Genomic DNA, 18,198 nt, shown 5'->3' on the forward strand with positions numbered 1-18,198 from the left:
AAGACCAACTCTCTACGAGAGCAGAAAGCCTCATCTTTCTCCTGCAATTTTATATGTAATCGTTTATTGTTTTAAAAATCCTCCACAATCAATGCTCATGGAAGCAGCAATCAAGAGAGCAAACAACGTTGGGCAAATCTGCTGTATCAGACATCTTTAAAGTGTTGAAGAGCAAGAATATTACTTGGAGGACTAATGTGCGCCTGACCCAAGCCATGGTGCTTCCAATAGCCTCACGTGCACATGAACATTGGACATTGCATAAGGAAGACCGAAGGGGAAGCCACGCATCTGAACGGCGGTGCTAGCACACAATGTTGACAATGCCATGGACTGCCAGAGGACAACCGGGTCTGCCTTGAAAGAAGTACAGCCAGAATGCTCCTTAGAAGGGAGGATAGTTAGGGTTTGTCTCGTGTACTTTGGACATGTTGTCAGGAGAGACCAGTCCCTGGGAAGACATCGTGCTGGGTTAAGTGGAGGGGCAGTGTCAAAGAGGAACGTGCTTGACCAGCTGGACTGACGCAGCACTGCAACAATGAGCTCAAACAGAACACCGGTGGTGAGAATGGCACAGGCCTGGGCGGTGTTTCATTGTCAAGTACACAGGCTTCCTATGACTTGGAACCGCCTGACAGCACCTAACCACCACCACGAGCTAATAGGAAATGAAGGCCTGATGTATGGCACCACACGGAAGAACCTTGAAACATTATGCTGACTGAGAGAATTCATTCATAAAAGGACAACTATTGTATGGTCTCACTTACTAGAAATAGGCACGCATATGTATGAACAAAGTGGGAAAGAGAAGGAAAGGGGACGTCATTGCTTCAGGGCGTCAAGTTTCTGTTCATGATGATGGGATAATTTTGAACAAGCTAGTCGGCACAAGGAACGTGTGAGGGTTACTTGACATGAATATAATCACTGTCACTGAATTGTACATGTAAAATTTGGGGTTGGCAAATATTTTCTTTTTTTAAAAAAACATTTTATTAGGGGCTCATACAACTCTTATCACAATCCATACATATACATACATCAATTGTATAAAGCACATTCGTACATTCCCTGCCCCAATCATTCTCAAAGCATTTGCTCTCCACTTAAGTCCTTTGCATCAGGTCCTCTTTTTTTCCCCCCTGCAAATATTTTCTTATAGATATTTACTACTATTAGAAAAAAAAACAAATAATAAGACAGGTATAAAAGCATATTGACTTGAAACAAGTGGGTTTGTTGAGGGAACTGCACATAGTTGAATGTGGCTGGAACATAATGTGTAAGTGCATACTTTTGAAAAAGCAAACTAAAATTATGGGCATTAGGAAGCAATACAGGATTATAAAAAGGCTATTGTGTACCATGCTGAAGAAAGGGAGAGTATATCTCAGAGCTGCGGTTCTCAACCTGTGGGGCGCGACCCCTTTGGGGATGGAGTGACCCTTTCACAGGGGTCGCCTAAGACCATCAGAAAACACATATTTCCGAATGTCTTAGGAACCGCTTAGACACCATTCCTCTATCTGTCTCCAGGCAGGTCCTCCCACATGCAGGTACGCTCACATACAAATACCCAGCGTGAAGACTGTTACCCATGCTACACCATGCTTCAAGACAGAATTTCATTGATTTGTCATTAGAAATAAAATATTTCATAATCTATAGTTACATATTGTTTTTGTGATTCATCTCCATGTTTTAATTACATTCAATTTCTACCAATGAAAATACATCCTGAATATCAGGTATTTAATTATGATTCATAACAAAATTCATAGCAAAATTACAGTTATGAAGTAGCAACGAAAATAATGGTATGGTTGGGGGTCACCACCATACAGAGAATTGAAGGGTGCCGGCATTAGGAAGGTTGAGAACCGCTGTCTCAGAGACCAAGGGAAGCCAGTAGAAAGCTTTAAAAGTGTACGTGATGTGGTCAGATTTTCATTTGTGATAAGTTGGGTGGAGGAGTGATTTGAGAAGTAACAAAACTGAGCTGGAAAACTAACTGAGTCATCCTTTTAAGATCTGATCTGCTGGGCTTTCTACCCCCACAGTCACAGGCTCAGAAACCCACAGGGGCAGTTCTATCCTGCCCTCTCTGGTGGACACGAGGCGGCACAGAATGGAGGGCGATGCGTGGTTTTGTTTAACAAGAGCTGAAGGAAGACCTGAATTAAAGAGGGGGAGAGGAGAAGAGGGGGGCTAGATCTGAAAACTGTCAAGAAGATAAAATAAGGGCTCGTATTCGATGCTGAGAGAGTAAGGCGAAGTTTCAGATGATTTGAGGGTTGGCGACTTGACTGGTTTTCAAAAGGAGAGACAAATTAATTGCTTAACATTTTATGGATCAATATTCCATTAAAGTTCTATGGCTCTTCAGTGTTCACAAACTCAGCCTTTATCTGCTTATCCGTCCATAACTATCTTGAGAAGTCAGCCATTTTTTCTGAGCTCATTGTTCACCTTAAAAAGGTGACTTGGGCCTGAACTTAGACACATTTCTATCCTAAATTGACCTTGCGCCATTTATTTTCTTTGGTACACTTATTTCTATGCGCTCAGTGTTCTGCTTGGTTTTGTAAGTTAACTGCTACAGAGCCAAGCCTTTGATTAAGCACTTTTGTTGGAGAAACCAACTCATGGTAACGGCACTGGCGGTGGTGGCAGTTGCCAACTCATCGCTGTCTCACTGAATGATTTCTCGCCTGGTCCTGCTCCACCTTCATTGTTATTGTGTTTGAGCCTTTCATTGCAGCTGTTGTGTGAACCTAACTCACTGAAGGTTTTCCTGTTTGGTTGTTTTTACTGAAACCGGACCAAACATGATACCCGCCCCCCACTTTTTTTAGCGATTGGTCTTTCCTGATGAGATGGCCAAAATAAGCAAGATGAAGTATTGCCATCTTCACGTTTAAGGAGCATTTCAGCTGCCCTTTCTCCAAGACTGATATCACGACACTACTCCTAAACGAAACCCAAAGACAATCCCATTTCTGGCAATTCCAACTCACAGTGACTCATAGGACAGATGGTTATAGGATTTCAAGTTTGTAAATATTTACAGAAGCAGACTGCCATATCTTTCGCTCAGAGAGCTGCTCCTGGGTCCAAACTGACAACTAACAGAAAGCAGTGTGTGATTAAGGAAAGCCTGTAAGTGTGTTTATTCATTCACTCGTAGCCTCTGCTCTCTTGAAGCTTAGGCCCTAGAAGAGCCAATCAGTAAACAAATAACGCTATACAAGTGGACCTCGACTGACAATGTCTGGAATTACAACAAACCACACTTAACCACCGTGTGCTGTTCTTTGTTCTTGTCCTGGTTGCACGTCTCATCCTAAGGAGTATGTACTACACACCATGTTAAAATACACCTGCAATTTCCTAAGTAATGTTTCCAATCCCCAAAGACAAATAAAATGAATTTTTAAAGATACTGATAATAAGAGTCAATAATAGTGGGGGGGGGGGGAGAGAAACAGAGATTTTCAGCTTCACATCAGAATTGACATATCATCAGAATGGAGCCTCATCGTAAATTGTGGATATTAAATGGTGATAAGTATTAAGGAAGTCAACCAAGCAGAGGCATGTACTTGCTGGAGGCCTGGCTTACTGTTTAATGTGCATGATTAATAGAGACCCACGAAGGGAGCTCTGGTGGCACAGTGGTTATATGTTTGTTGGGCTGGTAACCGCAAGGTCAGCCGTTCGCAACAACCACGGGAGAAAGACGGGGCTTTCTACTCCTGTTAAGAGTCACAGTCACAGTCTGGGCTGTGAATCAGAATGGACCCCATGGCAGTGAGAAAACGGCGGTCTACATAATGTATCTGGGGGAAGAAGGTTCTAGGAAGTGGGACTCTTCTGTGCAGAGGCTCTTCTGTGGAAATATACTGGGTTACTTGGGATCCATCAAGAAGGTCAGTGTAACTAGAACAAAGTAAGAGGGAAACGTGAAGCTTCAGACGGGAGGTGAAAAAGATTCTCTAGGGTCTCGGAGGTCATTCCAGGGTCTTTGTTTCTTTTTCACTGAGTGAGACAGAAAGCCACTGGAGCATTATAAGTAGAGGCGTGATTTGATTTGACCTAGATTTTTAAAGCATCACTCTGGATGGAAAAGAAACAACAAAAAACTCCGCTGCCATCTGTTTTGCACTGATTCATAATTGTCCCTGTAGGACAGAGTAGAATTGCCCCTAGGATCTCTGAGACGATAAATCTATCAGAGCAGCCTTTCTCCCCTAGAGCTGCTGGTAGGTTGAACCCCCTGCACTCCTGCTCTGGATGGAGGCAAGGGCAAAAGAGACACTGGTTCAGAAGCAGTTGCAGGGACCGTGGAGAGAAAGGAGAGTATGGCACTTTGGACCAGCAGTGGTGAGGCGTGGTGCAATGTGGTGACATTTTCTCTCACTCCCTTCCCCCCTCACACCCCCTATCTCACCCCACAACAAAACCTGTTTAAACTTGTCTCTGCAATCAGTGAACGGCTGAGGGCAAATTCTTTGAATCATATTCTTGTCCGGTTGCATTAGGGCGCTTTCAAATGAATGCGAGTATTTTTGTACCAAGGGGGGAAACGATTTTGAATGTAGGCTAATATCAAAATTGAACAAAATCAAGTGTTCATTTCCCCAATCATTGAAGCTTTGCAACAAGTTTACAGGGATGCTATCCCACAGCAAACAGATTTTAGATGAATCAAGCATTTTAAGGATGGTCAGGAAGACCACCAAATGAGCCCAATCAAACCTCGATGAATGAGAAATTGTCTGAAGTCCAGAAACTGGTGGAAGAAGGCCATAGAATTACCATGGATTTGATGGGTAACTACTGAAGTTGGAAATCTCACATGGATTGGCATTTTACATTGGAAGTGAACATCTGGGCCTTAGCAAGCTCAGCTGGAGAAGTGCCAAAGGCAGCACATGAAGATCAGCTAGCCCAAAGAGCCAATCCTTCCATCCGTCTTTTAAGTCAGCTCAAAACCAATGACAATCTAATGGAACAGATTGTAACCGGGGACAGGTCTTTGGTTTACCAACAATGTTCTAGAGAGCACAGTCCAATCAAAATAGGCTGCTCAGGGGACCTGCTGAGCTGGTTAAATTCAAGGGCAAAGAGGCCAGCGCAGAAGGTTATGACAACTGTTTTCTTGGGGTCATCTTCATAGACATTTTTCAGAGGACACAGGGCAATGGCAGGGACTGATACTGAAGTTTTAAGAAAAGTGAAAACACACTGGTGAGAAAAACAGCAAGGAGGGAAAAAACTAACCCCCTAACAAAAACCAAGCCAAGCAAGGAGAGTGGTGCCCTGTACCTGTACCTGTGCCCAGTCTTTGAAAGAAGCAAGGGTGCCCGATGAGAATTTCCTTGGGAAACCGTACCCCATTCACCCCACAGTCCGGATCTTGCCCCTTCAAGCTTCTTTTTTGTTTCCCAAACTCAAAGCAAATGGAAGAGGAATACAATTTGCATCCGTCCAGGAGGTCAACATTGCCTTTTGAATATGGTCTAACATGAAGTACACAAAATTCTTTGGGAAAGGGTTAGAGAGATGGAAACAAAACCTTCACAAGTGTATTGACTTAGATGGAGGATATCTTGAGAAACAATGCCTCCCCTTTTCATGTTTTTGTTCCATGAAGGTTTGTATGATTTTATAGCAATGCTTGTTGACTTACACTTGTGTGTGTATCTATGGGTGTGTGCACATGCACACTGGCTTTCCTACACTGACAGAATTTGTTGATGTGTTAGATACAGTATGCGAGCGTATGCGAGTCTTTTCTGGGTCGCTGGAATAATAGAGTTTCTACTTATGGCGATGGCGAAGAAAATGGCAAAAACTCATAGAAGAAAATCAAGAGTTTAGAGTAGTTGGCTGTGCCATTAAGACATCTCAGTGGGGATGTCAGGAAGGTAACTGGGTAAATGAAACTGGAGTTCAGAAGAGAGGACAAGATTAAGTGGAGAGCAAATGCCTTGAGAATGATTGGGGCAGGGAATGTATGGATGTGCTTTATACAATTGATGTATGTATATGTATGGATTGTGGTAAGAGTTGTATGAGTCCCTAATAAAATGTAAAAGAAGAAAAGAGAAAAAAATGATTAGGGCAAAGACTGTACAGATGTGCTTTATACAATTGATGTATGTATATATATGAACTGTGAAAAGAATTGTATGAGCCCCAATAAATTGTTAAAATTTAAAAAAAAAAAAAAGAGAGGACAAGATGGTATTTAAAAGCCCCAAGTTGGTTGAGATGAAGGAGGAAAGAGATGGAGAAGATGTGTCTAGGGCAGTCAGGAGGTGACAAGGAACTAGCAAAGGGGATTGGGAGGAGAGGTGGACAGAGAAGTAGGAGAGTGTGGTGTCTTGCCAGCCAACGGGAACATGTCTTGAGGAGCTGAGAGTGAACAACTGTCATACGATGTTGATAGATCAGGTCAGATGAGGATTAAGAGTTGCGTGTAATGTGAAACATGACAGAGGAGCTATAATAACACCTGCTATCCCACGGATGATTTGATTAATTATAAATATTTTTACTGCGAGATATAACTAGTTCTGAGTTTTCACTGTAAGATTAACCACGAAATCGCTGAGGATACCTTCTACCAGTCATTTCTGAAGGCACCCAAACTGTGTCTGCTTACCATTGTGTACCTTTCTGTTATTAGAAATAGTACTCATTAAAAAAAAAAGAAATAGTACTCATCTTGAATAATTATTTGTTAGCATTGTTTTTGTTTAGCCCTTTCTCAGATGCTGTTTGTTATTCTATTGATTAGTTCTCAAAGAAAAGAAAAGTTTAAGCGCCAGTTACACCAACCCTAGGCTCTTCTCACGATTGAGCAATGGTGATGCACTCAGCTGGCAATTAGAATGCAGGGAGAACGATGGGCAGTCTGCCCGGAGCACATACAGCCTACGGTGCAGAACCCTATGGAGCAGGGGTTGCTATGAGTCGGGTCGGATGCAGGGCATCCAACAACAGTAGAAGATCTAATTTCTCTCTCTCGGGATTTTGCCTTTCCCACGGCACTTAGCTGCGGCCTCTCCACAGTGGGGTTTTCCCAATTCACCATGTCCAGATGCAGTTTCCACCGTCTGTCCCTAGAGGCCTAGTCTGCCAGACAGTGGTACTTCCCAGGGCAGTTGACCCTTTGGACGCCCCAGCGTGTTCTGCGTAAGAAGTAGGCGGGCTGGGCTGGGCCGGGCGGGTGGTAGGTGGGTGAGGTGGGGCGGTCACTTCTGCCAGCGACTAGGAGTTGAGGTGGGCGGGGAGAGGGGGCGTGGTCATGTAGATAAAGTGGGCGGTCCCAAGAGGCTGGCTTGGAGAGTTGCGGGGGTCGGGGGAAGGGGTATGCAGATGAGGCGGGCGGGCGTCGTCGGGTTGGCGGCCGGAGTTGCGGTGGGCGGGGCGGTCGCTATGCATATGAGGGGTAGGGTCCGCCCTCCGTGCGTGGCCTTCGGCGGCCGGGAACGGGGAAGCGCCCGGCCCTTTCTTTGACTGGAACGGACCCGCGGGCGGCAGCTGCCCGGCGAGGCGGAGCGGGCCGGCGCTGCTGCGGCACCGTGGAGGCCCTGCCTGCCTGATGGTGGCCTGCCGGCCACTGTCCCAGCCGGTCGAGGATGGGCAACCACTTGGCGCGGCCCGAGGAGCCCGAGCCAGGTCTGTGCAGTCGGCGGGGGTCGCGTGCGCCGCCCCCCTCGTGGCCGGGCTCCCTTCCCCCACCGCCGGCCGCCTGCGGACGGGCTGCTCGGGGCGCAGAGTGGGGCAAGTGGAGAAGCCGAAGTTCCCGGCATGTGATTCTTGCCTCTGGAATGCGGCTAATGGCTTGTGCAATTACCTGTGCTGCTCCGTAACAAGGAAATGCCACTTGCCATAAACCTGCGCCTGAGAGCCGGGACGGGCCAGGGGGTGCTGGCCGCGGCGCCCGGGCTCCGTAGCAGGCAGGCCCCTCCCGGGGAGAGAGGCGGGGAGGGGGCGCGTCCCTGCCCGTTTCCCGCTGAAGTCCAACCTGCCGAGGTCTGCAGGCTTTCTGGACCTTTGCGAGGAAAAGTGTGACTTTGCAGTCGTTTTCTGGCTCATTGTCCGTTTTCCAGCGCCTCCTTTGCATAGCACACTTTCTGGAGTCTCTGGACGGTGGCAGCCTGTCAGCTGATGCAGACTCAGACCACGAGCTGGACGGTCTTAGCCCCAGTACTCTCTACTTGATCTTGGAAAACGCCAGAAACTCGGCCCCTTTGTCACTTTTTCTTTTTTAATCTCTTCGGAAATCAGATGAGCTTGGTGAAGAGTCGGGGGTCAGCCCCCCGCTAGTCGTCAGCTTCTGGTTCGTCTTCATGGACCTAGATGGAGGTGCTGACAATCACGGGCTATATTTAAAAGCAAAACAAATGGCACATTTTTGTACTTTTGCACAAAGAACCTAAGATTACAGGTAGCCTCAAACGTTGTGCCTGGACTGATGGGGGTGATGGAGTTAAAGTACCTGTGGTAGCAGGTGAACTTGGACTTTGTTTTTCTGTGACAATCGGAATTTTCTGTCATTTTTCAAGGGAGTATTTTTTTTTTAATTTGGATGAGGAAATTAAGGCTTTGAGAGGTGAAGTGATTTGTCCAAGTGAGTTATCTCTTGAACTGGGAGCAATGTTGTAATTAAACCACTGCAATTAACCCTTGGTGTTCTTAACCTCAGGCACTTAATCCTGATCACCTCCCAGTGCATGAGCTGCATGTCTTCATAGGGAGAGTGGACAGAGTGAGGCCTTCTCTTTGGGGCTGGGCCAGGCATTGGTGTGGTACAACAGCCAGAATGTAAAGCTAGCAGCCACTCAGGAATATTGGAGAAGAACAATTTTAGAGGTGGCTCAATGCTCTAAGTTATGTAGCACGTATCCAAACTACTTTGGGTAGAACAATCAGTATGTACAAAATAATGTCCTTGTCAAACAGCCCTGTTGATAAACCAGTGCATAAAGGATATGCAACTTTTTAAGACTACCTGCTTGGGTACTATGAAAACCTGTATGTTTCCTTTCCTGCATGTTGAAATGGTGGAACGACTCACGCTAGAAATTTTCAATAGTTATTTGGATGCTCGCCTTTCGATCTCTAAGTGACCTTGCACTTTGAAAGTTCTCTATTGGTTAGGAAAGGAAGATAGCTTTTTGTGCCACTGACTTAATTTATTGTCAAACAGCCATTCTCTTTCTAAGAGATTGTTTAAGAATAGGATTTCAGTCTGATTTGCCTCAAGTCAAAGTATTTGAGTCGGAGATCTTGAGAGAGACTTTTAGGTGCTGAGATATTGTTGAGTGGAAGTGAGTATAACCTTAACTGCTCTCGTAATGCTGTGATAAAATGCTGCGGACTGCTTCGGCGAGGTGGTGAAATTGTTTAAAATGTGTGTGTTCTCCGTTGTTGCTCTTGCCAGTACTCAGACCCGTTTGACTGTATCATCTTGCAGATCAGTTCTGTATGGCAGCATCCACCTGCCTCCTCACCTTTCCCAGGAACCGTGCTGCTTCGTCTTTTCAAGGATACCTGTGAATCACAAACTGAGTAGCTCTTGTATTAACTCTCAGGTTCACTGCCACTCCAGCTTCAGAAATGGACCTGCAAAGCGGCATAGCACTCATGGCTCTGGTGAACTAGAGGTTTTTTCTAAGTAGTGGAAGTTCATCCAGTGCATACGATTACAAATCAAAGTGACTGACATTCTAATCAATATTAGAGCATAGAAAATAATCCCTTTGTGAATAAAGCTACTCGTCGAGGTTAACAATTAAGAGCTACTCATTGCTGCTTACAATTGAGGTGACAGTCAGATAATTTCGTAAGTGCTGTGAGAGGCTAACAGAATATAATACTCCCTCCCAACAGTAGGTACTATACAGACAGATCTTGTTAGCTGCCCCTGACTCATGGTCGCCCATACATAACAGAACAAAAAGCTACCCAGTCCTGTGCCATCTCCATGATTGTTTCTTGGTCATACAAATTGGTTTCAGAAGTAGGTTGCCAGGCCTTTCTTCCTGCTCTCTTGGTCATTCACAGTTGAGTGACAACCTTTGTCTTAGAGAGATCCAATACCACTCCTTCTGACGGACTGCCACAAGGACCTTGGTTGCTTGGTCAGGGAGAGCCCTAGAAGGGGAATGTGCATCTCAACCCCTTCCTACAGGCTTAAGAAAGATGAGTTTTTCAGGTAGAAGCTCTTTGCCTTCTGGGGCATGTCCAAGGCAAGCATGTTCTTTTCTAGCTCTGGAATGGACATTGGTGGCAGCAGGATACCTCTTCTGATATCTGCCATGCTCTGAGTTGGGCCGTTATACCCTATCATGGTATTGCAGGATAGACACGAGAAATCGGATGACGTCAAAGACGTAAAGATGTGCATGAATGGTGGCAGGAAAAGCCAGAATAACTTCAGAGATGCCTGTGCCTCTTTAGACATAAGAATGTCCCGGTGAACAGTCCTTCAATTTCCAAGCATGTTATTAGTGTTGCCTTTTCAGAGATGACTGCTGGGCATGGTAGTGCCGTTTGTGCGCCGATCAAAGATAGCTGGGTAAAGGAGTGAGGGGGTCCAGCTGGGGGCACTGTCAACACGGAGGAAGGCAGTACCTTTCACAACTTTGCCTTTCTGTAGTTCTCACCAAAGTATCCAGTATGCTAAAGGAGACCTTCGTAGATGAACATAGAAGGCTTCCCTAGTCCCAGGACTAGCTGACATCTTCTCACTTGTTTGTTTTCAATTTGCATGAATGTGTTTAATAATGAATCACAATGATATTAAGTAGAAGTGAACATTTCTATCCATACCTCCTCGGACCCCATTTCCCTATTGGTTATAGTTATTGCTACCTGTGGTTACAGATGAATCGCAAAATAGCCACTTACAGTAGAAGTTTCTCACTGACAAAAGAGTCTTGGGTGAATTGAGGACCGTGGCGGGGAGTTGAGAGAAGCCAGGCTGGTGACGGAGCGCAGTTCTACTCTGACATTCCTGGGGTCACCATGAGTTAGAATCACCTCCTTGGCAGCTGGTTAGTAAGTAAGCTAGTGACTCAGGCTGGTGGAGTTCATGATCATCTTCATATGCTGTCTGGAGAAAAGCACGCATGCAGGAGGTTTATCCGGGTCATCTCAAGAAGCAGTGCTGTCATTTGTGCCTGTGCTCTGTTGGCCAGACTCAGTCCCCCAGCCCTTCCTGGGTGTTACAATACCACTCCTCCAAAGAACAAACAAACAAACACAGTTGTCATGGAGTTGATTCTGACACACCCATGTTTTCCATTTTTCAGAAATACATTAGCAGGCCTCCCTGCCAAGGCACCTCTGGGTAGATTTGAACCGCCACCCTATCAGTTTGTAGTCAACTGCTTAACTGTTTGCACCACTCAAGAAGTCCTGCCTGGATGCTGCGGGGCTGGGAAATGTCTTTTGGCAGAGTACTGAGAAGCACAAGTCTGCATTGATGCTGGTGAGCACAATCAGTTACTGGTACCCATTTCCAAGATAAGATGAAGACTGTCCATCACGAATGTGTCAATTCATCTTATTCTGAGTACATTGAACAGAAAAGTTGAAAGACATATCCTGAACACCCACTACCTGGATTCTACGATTAAAAATTTTGCGACATTTGTTTTATTTGTTTACCCACCCATCTATTCTTCCCTCTGACCACCCAGAAGGCCATCGGACTTTCTTATGCATTTCAAAGAACTGATGGTTATCTCTAGTTTTACACAATGTACTTAAATCATGATTTCTTGATTTATTAGTTTTAAAAGCTACCAATCCTCAAGTGAAAGTTGAAGAATTAAGTCTATTTTCAACACTATATGTTTCTCCTCTCTCATTACCGCATGTCATATTTACATTTTCTGCATCTAGCTGGAAACCAAGCCAATGCTGTCAAGTCAATTCTGTCTCAGATGTTAAGTATATAAATGTTCACTGTAAAATTCCTTCCACGTGACTGTAAATTTGAAAGTTTTTATTTAAAAAAATTAAGGAAATATTTTACTACTTATCTCTTATTTTTCTTGATGTCAGAAGAGACTCTGAAACTTGCTCTTAATCAAAGAGTACCTAAAGCAATTTGAAGATAGCATGAAGTCAAAGAGCTGAGCAGAAAACTTCAAAGGGCAACTCAGAAAGTCAAAACCAAATAGTATCATGAAATCTACAAAGACCTAGAATTAGAAAACAAAAAAGAAAGAAAACTAAAAGAATTAGAAAAACAAAACATGCTCAACATATCTGAAAGATGAAACAACTCAAGAAAAAATTCACCCCTCCAGTTGAAATATGAAAGATTCTATAGCAAAGTATGGAATGACGCAGGAAGCATCGAGAGGTGATGGAAGGAATACACAGAATCACTGTACCAAAAAAGCTGACCTTCCACCATTGCAGGAGCTAGCACATGAACAAGAACCAATGGTCTTGAAGAAACCAAGTTGAAGCTGCAGTGAAGGCTTTAGCCAAAAACAAGGCTCCAGGAATTGATGGAATACCAATGGAAATGTTTCAACAAGCTGATGAAGCACCGGAAGCGCTCCTTCATCTATGCCAGGAAAACTGGAAAACAGCTGTTGGCCAACTCACTGGAAGAAGTCCATATTTGTATTTATTCCAAAGAAAGGTGACCCAACAGAATGCTGAAATTAAACTGTAGAATAATATCACTGATATCACATGCAAGCAAAATTTTGCCGAAGACCATTCAACAACGGCTGCAGTAGTATATTAGCAGGGAATTGCCAGAGGTTTAGGCTAGATTCAGAAGAGGATGTGGAACAAGGGATTTCATTGCTAATGTCAGGTGGATCTTGGCTCAAAGCAGGGAATACCAGAAAGATGTTTACTTGTGATTTACTGACTATGCAAAGGCATTCAACTGTGTGGACCACAATAAACTATGGATAACTGAGAAGAGGGGGAGGTGCCTCATTGTGCTCATGCGGAACCCGTAAATGGATCAAGAGGCAGTTCTGTGAACCGAATAAGGGAATACTACATGGTTTAAAATTAGGAAAGGTGTGTGTTTGGAGGAAGACTTATTAACAACCTGCAATATGCAGATGACACAACCTTGCTTGCTCAGAGTGAGGAGAACTTGAAGCACCTGCTGGCGAAGATGAAGGATTGCAGCCTTCAGTGTGGATGACAACTCATTGTAGAGAAGACCCAAATCCTCACCACTGGACCAATAGACATGATAAATGGAGAAAAAGCTGAAGTTGTCGAGGATTTGTCTTGCCTGGATTCACAATCAATGCTCATGGAAGCAGCAGTCAAGAGATCAAAGCACGTGTTACATTAGGTAAATCTGCTGTACAAGATCTTTTTAGAGTATTGAAAAGCAGGGATGTTACTTTGAGGGCTGAGATGTGCCTGACCCAAGCCATGGTATTTTCACTTGCCTCATATATATGCCTGTGAATGTTTGATACTGAGTAAGGAAACCCAAAGAACTGACACCCTTGAATTGTGGGGCTGGCGAAACTTGTCGAAAATATCATGGGCTGCTAAAAGGACAAAATCATGGCAGAAGTATGGCCAGAGTGCTCCTCAGAGACAAGGATGGCAAGATTGTGTTTTAAAGGCTTTGGACATATTGTCAGGAGAGACCAGCCCCTGGAGAAGGACACGCTGCTTGGTAAAGTGGAGGGGCAGCAAAAAATGAGGAAGGCGCTTAAGGAGAGGGACTGACATGTTGGCTCCAACAATGGGCTCAGGCATAAGAGCAATTGTGAGGATGGCCCAGAACTGCGCACTGTTTCATTCTGTTGTGCATAGGGTCGCTGTGGGACAGAACTGACTCAATGGCACATAAGAATACAATAGCTTGTATTTATTTCTTGACTAACCAGCTGTAGACAGGCACTTGGCGTTGCATTAGACAAAGGAGGACACCCCCACCTCCAGATGCTGCCCCGGTTCTTGGTGATCCCAGGTGTGGCAGAGAGGAATTGTGCCCCATAGTGGGTTTTGTTTTCATCGTCTTTATTTTTCCTGGACGTAAGATTATTTTTCTTTAAATTTGATTAATTTTGTTGTTGAGAATATACACTGCAAGGCACACCAAATCAACAGTTTCTACGTGTGTGATTTACTCACATTGCTGACATGTTTCAAGTTACACAAGCCGCCCTCCCTCTCCTAGCTCATCTTTCAACGGGTCCCATATATCTTAGAAGAGCTCAGTGCTTGAGGCAGACACTTTTTAAAAATTAGTTCAGCAAACTATGGTTCTGTTTTAAGATGACTCAGGGCACGATTTTGATTTAAGGTTTAAATATGACCTAACGGGAATAGTTTCAGGAGGCATCCGTGACTCCTGAAAGTCTGGGGTCCATGAGAATCTGAAGTCTGACCTGCATTTCCTAGAGGGTTTTTAATGACTGTTTTGTAGTTAGTTAGTTAGTTAGTTAGTTAGTTAGTTAGTTAGTTAGTTAGTTTTTGTTTCAGACATAGATCCTCAAACTTTTCATTCAGACACTTCAGAATAAACTTGAACTTCCAACTTTTCAGTTAAAAGCTGACACACTAACCATTTGTAATATCCAAGAACAACGCAGAGAAGACGGAAATCCTCATGCACATGAACACCTCACTTCTTTGACACCTAAAATATGAATGCTAATTCTTTTCCTATACTTTCTGTTGCTTAAAGCTGTATTTTTTATATTGTAACATAATGTTACCATTTTATATCTCTCATGTCTGATTTTCAAGATCTTGCAATTAAAACAGTAGTATCAGGTAAAGACCACACACACACACACACACACACAAACCCCACTGCTCTCAAATGGATTCTGAGCCTCTGAATGTTTTTTGGGAGGCAGACAGCCTCGTCTTTCTCCCACAGAGTGAATAGTGGTTTTGAACTACTATTGTGGAGTTAGCAGCCCAATGCCTAACCCACAGCACCACCTGGACTCCTTAAAGACATCACAAAGTACCTTAAATGAAATAAAGCTCTTATATTGATAGAAATCCAATCCAAGAAGGAAAAATAACTTATAAAATCCAGTAAACCAAATCACAAACACTGAAGGTGACGGAAGCAAAACCTATTAGAAATGCATAGGAAAAAATTTAAGTGGCTTTGTAAAGCTTCACTCAAAACATAACGGGGAAAATGTTTAAATAAAGAAGAAATGCATAGAAAAACTCAAGTAAAGGGGGAGAATATAATCGTGTGTTTTTTTCAGAATGTTCATGGAATGTTTAGAACAACAATCTGCTGTAGGCCCTAAAGAAAACTTCTTTAACGTCTCTTAAGGGAAAATTTACTGGTCACTCTAATAATAATACAGGAAAACTTACAAACAATAAAAATTAAAAATTTTAAAACCTAATTTATTTGGAAATTTTGATTCAGATAGCACTACAGGCTATAATTACAGATCATTTAGAAAAATAATTATGAAAAAGCATCATAAAGGTACAATAATCAAATTCATTCCTCTGAAAGCTTATAAAAAACAAATGAATGTAAATGAAATAAGCTCTATGCACAAGAAAGTAGAAAATGCATAACAAATTACCTAGTGAAATAAAGGTTAAAAAAGACATAAATTAATTAACTAGATTATGACTTTGGTTTACTATTCTTAGAACCTAGTCTCCATTTAAAAGTATTTGTTGAATGAGTGAATAGCAAAAAAAACTAGAATAAAAAAACTTGAAAGTAGGTTATTTGTTTAAAACCGCAAAGTAGATAAATAAAGTTTAAGGTGAGACGAATCAAAAAATGTAATTAGAGCTATGGAAATTTTACAAATCATATGGTTTTACAGGTAGTTTTTTTAAATATAAGGAAAATATAATTCTAGTGCTATTTACATCACCTAGTGAATCATTTCCTAAAGAATAATGCTCATATTATGGAGGGTATTTGAAATGATTTAAGATATATACTGATGATTGTTTATTTTTTTGTTTTGTTTATTTATTTTTTGATGATTATTTATTTTAATAATTTTAAATACATGAGAAAAAGTATAAGTAGCAACTGGATTGTTCGTTGCCCTGGAGTTGACTCCCGTCCATGGCATCCCCTGTGTACAGAGTGAGCAGCTTTGTAGGCTTGTCAAGGCTATGAACCTGGGGAAGCAGATTTTCAGGCCTGTTTCCCTAGGCCCTTCTGGGAGGCTTCAAACTGCCAACCTTCCAGCTAATGATCAACTGCCTAAGTTCATGCCGCCCAGGAAATGCAAATAGAGTAGTCAAAATTGTCTAGGTGACCCTCAAATTATAGAAATTTGAAAAACATTCCAAACTATGGGAGGAAAGTAAAGGATTCTAGTTTGTTTTAACTAAATAAATTCAAACTAAGGAGCCCTGGTGATGCAGTGGTTAAGTGCAGACTGCTAACTGAAAGGTGGTGCTTGCAACCCACCAGCCGCTCCACGAGAGGAAGGTGTGTCTTCTGCGAAGGGGACAGCCTTGGGAATCCAACAGGCCACTCTGCCCTGTTTTGTCGGAATCCATTCAATGGCGATGCATTTGGGTTTTAGGGGTTTATTATTTTTATATGTATGAATGTGCACATATAAATTCATATGTATATAAAAGTAGTTTTCTTTTATGCTAGTGATAACTATAAAATTAAATCAATTAGTAATAATTTCTTATTAGAAAAAATAATGGCTTATTAAAAGGCCACTGTGAACTGCAAAGTTCATAAAACCTGGGGGAGAAATAAGAAATGTGCAAGGTCTCCCTGGCGAACTATAAAGCTCTCTACTAAGAAACACGTTGTTGTTGATAGGCCCATCGAGTTGGCTCTGACGCAGAGTGCCCATACGTGCAGCAAAGTCAAACACTTCCTGGTCTAGCACCGGCCTCTCAGCTTGAGCCATTGTCATGTGTTTGAGTGCCTTCCAAGCGGAGGGGCCCATCTGCGTGCACTCCATCAGACCATGTTCTGCTATCATAAAGTTTTTACTGGCCAATTTTTTCAGAAGTAGATCACCCAGCAGGTCCTCCTCCTAACTAGTCTTAGTCTGGACACTTTGCTCCTACCTGTCCACCGTGGGTGACCCTGCTGGTATTTGAAATACCAGTGGCATAGCTTTCAGCAACTTGCAAGCCACCACAGTAAGACACTAGCAATGAAGAGCTATAGACAGTCTCTGATATCTTGAGGAATTATTTATATATTACAGGGTTTTAAAAAAAACTCGATATAGTTGTTTGATTTTGTAAAATGCCTCTTCACCATCCATCCTCACTCCAAGATTTTGCTTTCTTGATATAATCATTTGATAGCTTAAAAACGTCTTCACCAGGGAGATGCAGGATAGGGCAAGATATGACAAAATAATAATCTATAAATTATCAAGGGCTCATGAGGGAGGGGGAACAGAGAGGGAGGGGGCGAATAAAAGGACCTGATGCAAAGGTCTTAAGTGGAGAGCAAATGCTTTGAAAATGATTAGGGCAACGAATGTACAGATGTGCTTTATACAATTGATGTTTGTATATGTATGGATTATGATAAGAGTTGTATGAGCCCCTAATAAAATGTTTTTAAAAAAACCCCAAAACGTCATCACCGTAACAGATGTACAAATGTATTTGACACATGGATGGATGGATGGATGGATGGATGGATGGATGGATTGTTACAAGAGTTGTACAAGACCCCAATAAAATTGTTTTTAAAGAAGAATAAATAGTCCATAATCACACACACACACACAAATAAAATAAAGCATCACCTCACAATAAAAACTTACAGTTAGGTTTTTCTACCCCCCCACCCCCATTGGACTTTTTGTTTGTTAAAAATTAAAAGTAAAGCTCAAGTCTAAGTTTTTTTTAATTGGTTCTTTATTGGCTTTTATGTAAAATAAGGGTACATGTGAAAGTTCTATTATTCTGTTAAGACCTTATATTTTTGTGCTTTTAGACTTTGAAACATTCTGACTCACTCAGAGAAGTGGGTTCGGGATGAAGAGAGGCATGCTCCTCCTTGAGTAGGCTGCCCAAATGTGCTGTAGATAGAAATTTCTAGTCTGTCGAATTGTATTTTCCTTCTTCTTTGACTTCTTTTTTAAAAAAAAATATGGCTACCATCAGATCAGACCTGCCTGCATAGTCTTGTAGAAATGGAATTGAAATACTGGACGTTTTAAGATATGT

At 42.7% G+C, this 18,198-nt stretch overlaps 1 protein-coding gene across 4 annotated transcripts in view; it reads left to right on the top strand.

The window, feature by feature from the left end:
* The window catches only part of SPECC1 (sperm antigen with calponin homology and coiled-coil domains 1), a 286,549-nt gene that overhangs the window by 81,891 nt on the left and 186,460 nt on the right, over window positions 1-18,198 (top strand). The window contains exon 1 of one of the 4 annotated variants that reach the window (XM_075561009.1): window positions 7,491-7,692. The exons of the other annotated variants lie outside the window; for them this stretch is intronic. Within the exon in view, the coding sequence (XP_075417124.1) occupies window positions 7,653-7,692 (40 nt within the window). The 5' untranslated portion in view covers window positions 7,491-7,652. Of the gene's footprint in view, window positions 1-7,490; window positions 7,693-18,198 lie in introns of those variants that run through there. 4 annotated transcript variants of the gene reach the window in all.

Source organism: Tenrec ecaudatus, chromosome 10 (genome assembly GCF_050624435.1).
Source record: "Tenrec ecaudatus isolate mTenEca1 chromosome 10, mTenEca1.hap1, whole genome shotgun sequence".
In the NCBI taxonomy this organism is placed as follows: Eukaryota; Metazoa; Chordata; class Mammalia; order Afrosoricida; family Tenrecidae; genus Tenrec; species Tenrec ecaudatus.